Genomic DNA, 12,439 nt, shown 5'->3' with positions numbered 1-12,439 from the left:
TGATTTGAACGTTATCATCATGTCACCTGTTGCAGTCGATGGACAAACACGAGTTTCTCACTCATGAAACAATCCAACTGTGAGACAATGAATCACACACGTCTCTAAACTGTGTGGATGAAGTAGAGAAAGGATCAGAACCTTGAGGACTGAATGTTTGACACTAGTGATAACCAGCAGCCTGCAGACTGTCTTCAGTCACAGTGTCAAGTTATACTTTTAATACTTTTTACTTTTGACAGAGAAGTTTAGTTTCATTGTCCTCTTCCTGTTTTCAGAACTGAAATTTAATTTGCATAAGAACAACCCAGTCACACCCGTACAAGATCAAGTCTACAGGAAAAACCAAAAGATTCATTCGTACCTCAACTAAAGATTCTACAAGACACATGGATCTGCATCATATGACAAGTCAGCTTCTCTCACTGTGTCTCTACTTCAAAATAAAAGCACATCATTACTCATAACTTCACACCCAGAACTAGAAAGTCTGTCAGTAGATCTCACATCTCCACCAAGGCCCAACAGTGCTCTCAGTTCAATCTGCACCAAATCCCACACACTCATAAACATCACTCGTCCAAATGTGCCAGATTTACTTCAATGAAAACATAAAAAACATCCTATTCTACAATGTGAGAGAACGTGATCGCACCGACGGTTACACAGATCTTTCTTGACCCACGTCCCATCCATCCACTTAGTCTAGTACAACAGTATGGGGGTGAAAACATAACCTCCACAGAACCAAATAAATGCCACAAGGTAGGTGTGTGTGTGTGTGTGTTAAAAAAACTTCAATCAAAACTTGTTGTGACACTTTTAATGTCAAATATAACATCTGTACTTCCTGAAACAAGGATTGTGCAAAGTTTGCTCTCGTTCATCTCGTGAACTGCCACAAATGTCCCTTCATGTGTGTTTACCATCTGTCCACCAGAGGTCAGTATCTTCCTGAGGTCCAGCGACAGATCTGGAAAGGAGCATGGTCACTGAAACATGGGACAGTAGAACTCTTGACATTGTTGTGACACGTGTCTCCTCCTGGGCCCCGACAGGAAACAGCCCAGTTTTCATTTCCCTAAACTCACAGCGAGCAGAAACAACTCGTGAGCTCGGCAGTCTACGCCACAGCAGGGATGAAATACTGGAGCGACACATCTTCATGCAGCAGAATCAGGTGGACGACCTTCTGACAGACGAGATCTGAGAGGAAGACAAAAAAATATATACAGTGATGGAGCAGAGAGTGAAATCCTTCAACTAACAGAATCACAGTGAACAATGACTCAGGGACGTTAAGTTTTACAACAGAGGCAAAACAGACTTTACGTGCTCTACACAGGTTCCTCTCGGTTCTATAGAAACCACGAGGCAGATGACGATGGTGTTTCAACCTTTCTTCTGTTAGAATGCTGATATTGTGACGTATGAATAATCCCTCTGAAGTTAGGATGAAACTGTTTTCAGCCGGATGAGGAGCAGACTTACTGCACATGGCCTTGCTGGGGTTGACCTGCTGTCCCATGAGGAACTGCTGCAGCCTCCTGATGTCCACTCGGGCCTCAGCCATGGACTCTGGGTCCCTGCTCCGAGACGCACTGTCGTCCTGTGAGGCGTCGTCGCCTGCAGGGGAGGGAAGCAGGGAGGGGTGGGGGGAGATAAGTGGAGGAGGAAGAGAAGCGTGTGAAATATTTCCCCCAACACGGAACTGGAGGTGGATCTTAAACCTGAACCACCATCAGCTCCTTCATCAGCTTGAAAATAGTTTTTTATTAGAACATTTAACAAGTTGATCTTGAAACTAAGAACTAGTGTTACTAAGGAGGGAGATGATTTCTAAAACTGAAACTCTCGAGTGGATGGAGGTCGTTTTAGATTCAAAACGTATTTGTGTGGTGGCAGCTGAGGACACACCCATGTCTTTGCACATCATTCCTCTCTCTCTGTCCTTGTGTCCGCTCTGGACTTAACCACACTGTAAAAATAAACTGTCCCTTCCACAAACAGCTACACGTTATCACTGAAGCAGAAGAAGAAACGCTGCACTTTGAGTTAAATGCTAATATCAGCATGCTAACTCAATACTGAAGCAGAGTTCTCGTTCAGAATGAAGCCTTTCATCATGTTCCTTATTATTTTAGCAGATTATTATTCAGAGTAATGGAGAAAAAAATAAGCAAGAATATCTGAACCAGAGCTGCTAAAATAAAAACCCTTTCACCCCACGGTGGATTCCCCAGGTCTTTGAAGTGCGTGGTGACGGAAACCAGATCGGTCTCAATCTTCAGATTCATCTGTCCGCTCAGGTTGGCCTCGATTACCTGACACACACACACACACATGCACATGCACACACACACGCACACACACGAAGGAGGTGGCAGAGAAAAAATGTCATTGTTCTGCATCAGCAACTGTTCATAAAGATGGACGACGAATCTCCTGCTGTCAGAACTGAAACCAACATTCAAATGGCTCAAACATATAGAATTTCTCTGTTCACTGTTTTAATGTGTTGTTTAACTTTCATTCATGCTTTAGGTGAATTTAAATTTCGGGTTTTTAAATGTGTGAACTGTACCAGGAAGTTTGAGAGGTTCTTCATTCTGTCCACGACGCTCTTCATGGTCTTCAGAGGAGGCAGGTAGATGCTGACCTGCAACGACAAACACACAAACCAAACTTGTAGGCAGAGGATAATCTCATTTTGATGTTGAAACTAAACCACCACATCGTGTTCCGTTCAGAGACGTGTCCCATCCTCAGCCAGCAGTTCAAACGACTCTGAGCGACCGTGGTCTTGACTGTCAGAAAACTCCAGACGTGAGAAGCATCGTGAAGTTACACATTTAATGTGACCTGCACTTGAACCACATTTAAGAGGAAAATGAGTCCTTTGTAAGATAAACGTGTGTAATCAGTGCGCTGCTTGATTAAATACTGGGACGTGTGTTACACTTACATCAAAGTCTGGCATGTTTGGTTCTTTGAACTCATGCCAGAGTCTGCGGGGGATGACGTTGACCGGGACGTCGTGAGTGACGACTCGACTGATGCTGGACAGGGTGGGCTGGACGGACAAAGGGAGGACATCACATCATGTCTCCGCCCTGCTGCTGAACATAACTCTCGTCGTCTTTTTACCAAACAGTGTAAAACACTCAAAATGTGTGATTGTGGATTCAGGAACTAAGACAGAGAAAGTAAAGCTGTCAATAGTCATCGTGATATCAACATAGATAAACGTAGAACTGGATCCGAGTCTTCATGTGGACGTAGCAGAAGAGTCTGTGGTAGAAACAGCAACAAACTGACCTGTAAGAAAATGACTTTCTTCTGTTGTCACACACTCACCAGCTCCGCAGCGATGGTGAGGCAGGGGCAGTGCTTCTTGGTCAGTTTAACCTTGACGGACTTGGCGTTCTGGACCGTCTTCAGGGCTCTGGACAGGTTCTCGGGAGTCACCTCCAGACAAATCTCATTGTCCTCAGGGGACACACCCTCCATCTGGTACTCATCAAAGAAGTTGGCCTGCGGAGGGAGGGAGGACGCACGGACAGGAAGAGCTGAAAGAACCTGCTGATGCTGAGCCATGCAGGTGGCTGAAGGTTCTGAACATAGGCTGTGTACAAGAATCCATTACAGTACAGAGACAGTGAATCACTTGGTCCATGTCCCATGCATTAACAGGGAGGTGGTGCAGGCAGTGACCTCCAGGTCTGCACAGTCTGTTCTGTAGTTTAACACACTCAGCTCTTACCTGTGACAGTTCACACCACATGCTGACCCCTCCATTGGCCACTTTACCGGACAGAACGAAGAACAGGTGGTCTGGGGTCAGTCTCAGGACGCACAGCTTCGTCAGCTTCGAGATGGTGGTGACGACTCCTGGTGAGGACGGAAGAGTTAGTTAGCAGGGCAGCCTCCACCTAGCTAACAGGATAGCAGGGTTAGTTAAGCTAACAGGTCAGCAGGGCTAGTTAAGCTAACAGGTTAGCAGCATCAGTTAAACTAACAGGAAGCTAACAGGTTAGCAGCATCAGTTAAACTAACAGGAAGCTAACAGGTTAGCAGCATCAGTTAAACTAACAGGAAGCTAACAGGTTAGCAGGTAAAGCGGCTCACGGGTGAAGTGGTTGAGGCAGGAGACATCTATAATTTTCCCTCGGAACTTCATGTTGATCTGTGGCCGTGAAACGACGCTGGAAGTCGGCGAGATGTTCACATTCAGCCGGAAGACTTCACTGCCGCGGTTGTTTTGATTCGGTCCGTGCGGTCAGAGGTCCGTGGGAAACACGCAGCCGATCAATACTTTCCTACCGATCCCATTTAAATACATTTGACTTAAAAACACGATTTGTTTTATTTTCATCCTTTTCTCCCAGTGCACAATGTTCGAAGCGTTTTCTGATGATTTTAGCCAAAGTTTACATCCATAAAATTAACTTCCCGAAAAAAAATTAATCTTAGTAAAACAAGTGCTAACACGTATCTTAAAAAACAGATTTAAAAACCTGAAATGAAAAACAAACCAAAAGCAGTAGAAATAAACTTCTAGAGTAAAACTGATCATGAGCGTGTGAACTTTCTCGGGGTGACCTTTAACTTTTCTCATTACAAATAAAGGCTTGATCATTATTATTTGCTCAGCAAATCAAGATCTTCTCTGTAATCTCTGAGCTTCCTGCGGCTGATTCCTCTGTAAACTAAATATAAAATATAAATAATGATCCTCCTCCTGCTTTATTCTCTTAATTTGTTGTAATGATTTGTTCATAAGAATGAAGCAGCTCTGAAATCTATTGGCTCGCACCTCAGACCAGTGACCAATCACAGACGGTCTCTGTCTCTCTTCTCTTGGTCCTATTTGTTTCTTTAAATTCAAAAGGACTAGTTGGTACTAGTTCTGTTTCCCTATTTTATTTAATTCCCTTGTTTGTCTTTATGTATTCATCCTCTTCCTAATGATTAACTCATCCAAACCAACAACACCTGTAAAACCCAGAGTACGTGTAAGTTCTCCTGCAGGTAAATATCAGACATGTAAAACCACAGTCACTTTCTTTAGTCTTCCAGCAGATGGCAGCTCGTTCACATGGTGAAGTGGATTTATGGCCTGAGGACTCTGTCTCATCCGGGTCTGGTTTCCTGTTATCTCAGATCCTGCCGAGCTTTGGCCAACCTGAGAGGAACATCATCACAAACTGACCTTTGACCTCTACAAGCTGCACCCTTAAGACTTCCTGTGCTGCCTCAGCCTCAAGGCCACCCTGTACAAGATGTACACGTCGACCTGTGCTGGGCATCAGAAGTTTGATACCTGACAAAACAATCTCACCCCTCAGTCGCTGCTCTGGAGCTTTCAGTCACATCACATGGTCTTCTTCAGACCGGAGGTGTTTGATTTCCATCCAGACGTGTGTTTGAGCTCCATACCAGAAATAATCTCCAAATTATATAAATATATATAAAATCTAAATCTGTATTTATAGACCTCCACCGGTCATCGTTGTGTGTAGATTAAATCACTCCTGTTTAGACTGATGATAAGTCGACTACAGAAGACGATGAAGTGTGAAATCTAAATGTTTTGTAGAAAGAAAAAAAAGAGAAATCATTAAAGTACATTGTTTTTCTTCATGTTTAGATTAGATTAGATTAGATTAGTGCTTTATTCATCCTACAACAGGGACATTTACTTGTTACAGCAGCAGAAACAAAGTGTAGTGTACACTACAGAAATTAAAATGGAAAAGGTAATAATTCAAAAAAACAGACAGAATTTTCTTTAACCTACACAGTAAAAAAGAAAACAATGGACCTGCAAACAGACAATGTGCAAAAGGCTTCTGAGGATAAAAGAGTGGCATGATATAAAAGTATTGTAATGTAAAGTATATAAGTAATATTGAAAAGTGAGTGACCACGACATGAGTCTTGTTGTTCTTATTCTCTTTATTTGTCTTTTGTCAAAGTTCTTCTCCTTTTTCTCACAATTCAGAATTTCAAGTCAGAATTCAGTTTTAATTTGTAGAATATAAATAATGAAATGCTGCTCATTAATATAACACGTGCATGACGGTGCGTCAGCGTTTAGATTCAATTCAAACCGAGCACGCGTGTTTTCTGCTGACGTGCACGAACTGGACTCCCCACGGGGGGTGGGGGCGTGGGGCGTGGGGCGTGGCCTCGTGAACGCGCATGAGAGGAGGAGGTGAAGACCTTCAACAGACAGAGACTCCAGCTGAGACCCGAACTCACCCGAACTCACCCGAGCCCACCCGAGCCCAGACCGAAAGATGAGAGAAATCGTGCACATCCAGGCGGGACAGTGCGGGAACCAGATCGGAACCAAGGTACACGCACGCGACGCCGACGTCACATTCAGAGTCCACAGGGACATTTAAGACTCGAGCGTCTTCATCTGTTGCTGCTGAGATCAGCTTCAGAACTTCTCCACAGAAATGATCCAGAAGATTCTCTCAGAGGAGACTCGGGTTCATTCAACTGTCACAGGAAACTGGATTTATACATTTCAACGTGTTTGTGATTATCATTCAAAAATCACATTTAGATGAGCAGTTACATTTTCTAAATGTGACCATCACCCACTCAGATTAATACTGTTAGTATAACAATATGACACACAACGTACTGTGTGTGTGTGTGTGGAGGAAATAATGATGAATATTCCTAACTGATGTAAAAATAAACTCATCAGTGATGAGTATGATGGAAAAATCTGCAGCTGTGGCTCAGTGATGAACTCTCACACACACACACACACAGACACACATCGAGCAGGTTGAAGAACCACAAAGACAAAACGTTTGGTTCATATTAAAACACAGAAACACAATCAGCCCTTTTCTTCTTCTTCTTTTTCATTGCTGCTGTGACCCGGTCAGTTCTGGGAAGTGATCAGTGATGAGCACGGCATCGACCCCGCGGGAAACTACGTGGGTGACTCAGCTCTTCAGCTGGACAGGGTCAACGTCTACTACAACGAGGCGTCCTGTAAGTACGACAGAGGTGTGAGTCTCTGTGAGTCAGCGTCTTTTCAACACAGAACCAAACACAGCTTCTGACTGCTCCTTTAAATATTTCACTTCTTCTATGTGTAAATCTTTTATTTCTAAATGTCATTAGATTGAAAAATCAGATTTATGAATGTGGGCTGTTCGAATAGAGTTTGATTGATTGATTGATGTGTTCGTTAGACAGGAAGCAGACTGACAGGACAGTGTTCTGGTCTTCTCTGTGTGTGCAGCACATAAATACGTCCCCCGGGCAGTGCTGGTCGACCTGGAACCAGGAACCATGGACAGTGTTCGCTCAGGAGCCTTCGGACAACTCTTCAGACCGGACAACTTCATCTTCGGTAACAATCACCTGGGTTTTTATTCCATTCTGAGCCATTCGGTCTCTGAGGAATTCTACCAGTTTACGTCCACTGAGCAGCTTCATGTGATCATCAATGAGTAAAAGTGAATCTGTCCAAACAGCAGAAGAAGAAGAAGCAGAGCGGCTGAAGTCCTCAGTCTGTCTCGGTCACACACAGAATAAAAATAGGTCACCAGTCCAACACATGTTCCCATCTGCTGTGGTGATGGTTTTACATTTCACTGATGGATTTTCTCTGTGCTGGTCGTCCACAGGTCAGACAGGTGCGGGGAACAACTGGGCCAAAGGTCATTACACGGAGGGGGCGGAGCTTGTGGACTCAGTCCTGGACGTAGTGAGGAAGGAGTGCGAGCACTGCGACTGTCTCCAGGTGACGACCACCAGCTCAGAGGAGGCAGAGATAATCTCACCGTCGTAGGCTGAGGAACATTTCCTTCTTTTATTATTGATTCACTGAATATCATAAGCTCCATTCATTTAGTAATTTGATTCATTCATTTATCACGACCTCTTCACGTCCTCACAGCAGCAGGTGGCCCAGGTTCACTAGATCCAGATTTGATTTAGATCTGCAGCGAATCACACTCTGACTTTTCTGGAGCTGAGAGTGAACCTCTTTGGTGAAGCTGTTGAACTCGACCCTCCAGCTGTCTTTTCTCTGTTTGTTGTGAAATGACGGAAATAAACTTTAAGTTGAAATTCTGTTTCAGGGTTTCCAGCTGACGCACTCTCTGGGGGGCGGCACCGGCTCAGGCATGGGCACCCTGCTGATCAGCAAGATCCGAGAGGAGTACCCCGACCGCATCATGAACACCTTCAGCGTCATGCCCTCCCCTAAGGTGCGACCCCGTCTGTTCCCCATGTTTCCCACCATCACGTGTTTTATATCTGATCTTGCTTTTGACACTTCAGGTGTCGGACACGGTTGTGGAGCCCTACAACGCCACCCTGTCGGTCCACCAGCTGGTGGAAAACACAGACGAGACCTACTGCATTGACAACGAGGCCCTGTATGACATCTGCTTCCGCACGCTTAAACTCACGACCCCAACCTACGGGGACCTCAACCATCTGGTGTCAGCCACCATGAGCGGTGTGACGACCTCGCTCCGTTTCCCCGGACAACTCAACGCGGATCTCCGCAAGCTGGCCGTCAACATGGTGCCTTTCCCTCGACTCCACTTCTTCATGCCGGGGTTCGCTCCTCTGACGGCGAGGGGCAGCCAGCAGTATCGAGCCCTCACTGTTCCCGAGCTCACCCAGCAGATGTTTGATGCCAGGAACATGATGGCAGCCTGCGACCCTCGTCACGGCCGCTACCTGACCGTGGCCACCGTCTTCCGCGGGCCCATGTCCATGAAGGAGGTGGACGAGCAGATGCTGAACGTCCAGAATAAGAACAGCAGCTACTTCGTGGAGTGGATCCCCAACAACGTCAAGGTGGCGGTCTGCGACATCGCTCCCCGGGGGCTCAAGATGGCCGCCACCTTCATTGGCAACAGCACGGCAATTCAGGAGCTGTTCAAGAGGATCTCTGAGCAGTTCTCGGCCATGTTCCGCAGAAAGGCCTTCCTGCACTGGTTCACGGGCGAGGGCATGGACGAGATGGAGTTCACGGAGGCGGAGAGCAACATGAACGACCTGGTGTCCGAGTACCAGCAGTACCAGGACGCCACCGCCAACGACGGAGAGGAGAACTTTGAGGACGAGGAGGATGAGATCAATGAGTGAGGCGACCGATGGGTAAAGGTCTGAGAGACCAACGTGTAACAGTTCGAACAGTTCGAGTCAAACGAGTGATAATTGATTCTTTTGTAAACGTTTAAATATTGCCAGCAGCTGCAAAGCTACAGAGAGCGCTAGTTTCTCTCCACACTAACCACAGTCGTTCTTTAACTTTAACCACAGAGTGGATGTCAGACTTTCTGACTGTCTGTCCATCAGCTCAGTTTTTGGATCGTAAAGAAACCGTGTTAATCGAAAACACAACCATGAGTCGTAGGTTCACAAGATGCTAAAACTCTAAAGTGGAAAAATGATTGTTTCTTCAATACAAACAGACAAACACACAATTTACAGAATCATTTGTTCTGTGTGTCTGTGTGCGTGAGGAAGTTGTGAGCGGTTGAAATAAAAACGTTAAAGTGTGTTTTTGTGTTTCTGATCTTTTACTGACACGTGGATTGCTCTGCAGGTCGTTCATGGTCCCTCAGGATGATCTGTGAAAACTTTCATCCTTGTCCGACCTGTTGTTTTCTCATCAAACATAATGACTGCGCCGTGTCACACATTAGGAAATGTTAGAAACGTGATTCTCCCGTTCTTCAGAACCTGATATCTTTCACATATCTTGAGAGTGTTTCTACAAACTTGGTACAAACATTCTCTCGCACTCGAGGGAGGAGGGGCTAGAACTTGGTGATGAAACGTTAAAGTTCAGGACACAGAACTCTTTTTTTTTGTGTCATGAATGTGTTATCTTAGGAACGCCTTTTAAAAACAAATCCCTGTTCTTTAAAGTCTTCAAAGTTTTCCAGTGTGAGAGTAATGTGTTCTTCCTGGTTGGACACAGCTCATATTTGACTTAACAAAACCCAGACATTTCTTTTCTTGCAATACAAAGTGCAGGAAGACGCCAGACTGCTTCCTGTTTGAGTTGGATGCTGCGTATTAAATCTCAGTTGAAAACTATTTCATGTCTGTGGTTTTCTTATCAAGCTCCTAAAACAGACCACATATTGTAATGTTTAATATATTCTTCTCATTCGTTTGCATCGGGACCAAATTGTTGAGAGGAGCGTTTGTGGGTCTGTTTGAATTCCTCAACAGAAGATATACCAAAAGGTTTTGTCAGCAGAATGTCTGAAATGAACAGTAAACAGCAGTTTGGTTGAGGTCACTCACCTCCAGCCGTCACACAGACAGAGAATCAGCCCGTCAACAGTCTGTTAATCTCCCTCAGGCGCTGCAGCGTGAGTGAGAGTTGATTTCCCAGCAGTTCTGTTTGTGTTGTGGATTACGAGCAGCAGCGACGCTGGTGTCATGTCTGTGGGCCTGAGGTGACGAGAGTGGATCTGTTCAGCAGAACCACCTCGTGCACGTCGTCAGCATCAGTCACTGAACCAGATGCTGTTCAAAGCTCCAGTTCAAAGGTGGTTTCAGGGTGAAGGACCAGAGGACCACATGGGACCAAAGCTCAGTCCTCACGAGACTGAACCGTGTCCTGAGGTCAGGCTTAGACATGAGTGTGTGTGTGTGTGTGTGTGTGTGTGTGTGTGTGTGTGTGTGTGTGTGTGTGTGTGTGTGTGTGTGTTTACGTACACGTTTCATCTCAACTGGTCCTGCTAATGAACATGGAGTCATTCTGAACTCTAGTGGTCAATGTTGGAAACTGCAACAATATTAAACTAAATCAAAATCAGTTTTGCAGTTACCCAATACAGCCACTAGGTGGAGCTGCTACACAACTTGTGTTTGTATGTCGCTCAGCCTGGAGCTCCTGGTTTCCTCTCTCCTACTTTCTTATCTCCTAGTTTCCTCTCTCCTGGTTTCCTCTCTCCTACTTTCTTATCTCCTAGTTTTTTATCTCCTGGTTTCCTCTCTCCTGGTTTCCTCTCTCCTACTTTCTTATCTCCTAGTTTCTTCTCTTCTGGTTTCCTCTCTCCTGGTTTCTTATCTCCTAGTTTCTTCTCTTCTGGTTTCCTCTCTCCTGGTTTCCTCTCTCCTGGTTTCTTATCTCCTAGTTTCTTCTCTTCTGGTTTCCTCTCTCCTAGTTTCTTCTCTTCTGGTTTCCTCTCTCCTGGTTTCTTATCTCCTAGTTTCTTCTCTTCTGGTTTCCTCTCTCCTAGTTTCTTCTCTCCTGGTTTCCTCTCTCCTGGTTTCTTATCTCCTAGTTTCTTCTCTTCTGGTTTCCTCTCTCCTGGTTTCCTCTCTCCTGGTTTCCTCTCTCCTTGTTTCTTCTTTCACATTTTCACTTCCACCACCTGAAGGTGAAACTCATTTTTGTGAAGGAAGCAACTTTAAAGAAAGTGTTTGAGTCAATGAGCAGACGGTGAGAGAGGTAGCTGCTCCTAACGAGGGGCCGGGGATAATTGGGTGCAGCTAACGAAGAGGCTGTGATAAGTGTCTGGCTGGAACACGGGAGACTCAGATGAGTGGATGTTAAGTGCTGAGTGTTAACGAGTTCAAGTGGAAATGACAGTTTTGGCAAACGGATCATCAGAGAGGTTCACAGCTGCTGGTCTGAGACTCAGTCACATGTTTTCATCCCGTCAGTCAAAGCTCAGGTTAAGATCATGTGACCGCAAAAACTATCCAGTGTCTCACAAGAGAAACTCGACTTTACTTGTTTCTCTTCAGGAGTTTCATCAAACACGTCTCAGGGAATCCTTCAGATCCCGTCTCATGCTCATTAGAGTTTGGTGGTTGAAGGTTCTCAGATGAGTTAGGAAACAAGCTGCTCTGTCGGGTGGAGACAAACGACCACAGGCTGTAGTTGTACACACACATACACACACACACATAGCTACACAAAGCTCCTGAAGAGTTTACACAGCTGCTGATTCTAAAACAACAGTTTACACAGGATCCTCCACATGCTCTGTCTTTACCTTCACAGAACTTCACGGGCTTTTTTACAGAGAGGGCAATTACTGACACGCCTCCAACCCCAGAGGGGGGGGGCATGGAAAATAGACAGAACAGAAAAGTGAGATAAATGAAGGGGTGAGCTTTTAATTTGGCGAGGCTCAGTGAAGCTGCATGTGGGGACTGAACCTCAGTGGAGACATGCTGCCGTGGTAACAGGGGGGGGGGGGGGGGGGAGAAATAGAGAGAGAGAGAGACAGAGAGAGAGAGAGAGAGAGAGAGAGAGGTACAGTAGCATGTAAATACAAGAGAGGGATGAGGAGAGGGTGGGGGGGGGCCTCAGTTTGAGAGAAGGCTGGGGGAGTCGTCTCCCCTGAGGACACACACACACACACACACACACACACACACACACACACACACACACAAGGAAGGAAAAAGCTGT

At 45.5% G+C, this 12,439-nt stretch overlaps 2 protein-coding genes across 5 annotated transcripts; one reads left to right on the top strand and one right to left on the bottom strand.

The window, feature by feature from the left end:
* Positions 1-808: 808 nt before the first annotated feature.
* On the bottom strand, positions 809-4,331 carry hus1 (HUS1 checkpoint clamp component). Of its 4 annotated transcripts, none has more exons than XR_011238915.1 (9): positions 4,129-4,331; positions 3,764-3,891; positions 3,358-3,534; positions 2,966-3,073; positions 2,585-2,659; positions 2,217-2,324; positions 1,492-1,626; positions 1,092-1,206; positions 809-973 (listed from the first exon to the last, which is right to left on the bottom strand). XR_011238915.1 is itself a non-coding variant. In XM_069512374.1 (9 exons), exons 1-8 carry the CDS (start codon positions 4,178-4,180, stop codon positions 1,124-1,126), a joined length of 858 nt encoding a protein of 285 aa, XP_069368475.1. In that variant the 5' UTR covers positions 4,181-4,328; the 3' UTR covers positions 809-973; positions 1,092-1,123. The 4 variants fall into 4 exon arrangements, 3 of the variants coding, with proteins under 3 accessions (XP_069368475.1, XP_069368476.1, XP_069368474.1); XM_069512374.1 differs by having other exon boundaries at positions 2,225-2,324; positions 4,129-4,328; XM_069512375.1 differs by having other exon boundaries at positions 809-1,206.
* Positions 4,332-6,194: 1,863 nt separating this feature from the next.
* On the top strand, positions 6,195-9,556 carry tubb6 (tubulin, beta 6 class V). The gene is made up of 6 exons (XM_020112116.2): positions 6,195-6,359; positions 6,912-7,020; positions 7,274-7,384; positions 7,662-7,777; positions 8,118-8,246; positions 8,320-9,556. Exons 1-6 carry the CDS (start codon positions 6,303-6,305, stop codon positions 9,136-9,138), a joined length of 1,341 nt encoding a protein of 446 aa, XP_019967675.1. The 5' UTR covers positions 6,195-6,302; the 3' UTR covers positions 9,139-9,556.
* Positions 9,557-12,439: the final 2,883 nt, after the last annotated feature.

This window comes from Paralichthys olivaceus, chromosome 17, assembly GCF_024713975.1.
Source record: "Paralichthys olivaceus isolate ysfri-2021 chromosome 17, ASM2471397v2, whole genome shotgun sequence".
Lineage (NCBI taxonomy): Eukaryota > Metazoa > Chordata > Actinopteri > Pleuronectiformes > Paralichthyidae > Paralichthys > Paralichthys olivaceus.
This window is presented reverse-complemented; position numbering and strand designations above follow the sequence as displayed.

Coding starts and splice junctions, on each gene's coding strand:
- tubb6 (XM_020112116.2), top strand. CDS start 6,303: ATGAGAGAAATCGTGCACATCCAGGCGGGACAGTGCGGGAACCAGATC. Junction 7,385..7,661: donor ACCGGACAACTTCATCTTCG/GTAACAATCACC, acceptor GGTCGTCCACAG/GTCAGACAGGTGCGGGGAAC. Junction 8,247..8,319: donor GCGTCATGCCCTCCCCTAAG/GTGCGACCCCGT, acceptor TTGACACTTCAG/GTGTCGGACACGGTTGTGGA.
- hus1 (XM_069512374.1), bottom strand. CDS start 4,180: ATGAAGTTCCGAGGGAAAATTATAGATGTCTCCTGCCTCAACCACTTC. Junction 3,074..3,357: donor TCACCATCGCTGCGGAGCTG/GTGAGTGTGTGA, acceptor TTGTCCGTCCAG/CCCACCCTGTCCAGCATCAG. Junction 1,627..2,224: donor CCTGGGGAATCCACCGTGGG/GTGAAAGGGTTT, acceptor CCTCCCCTGCAG/GCGACGACGCCTCACAGGAC.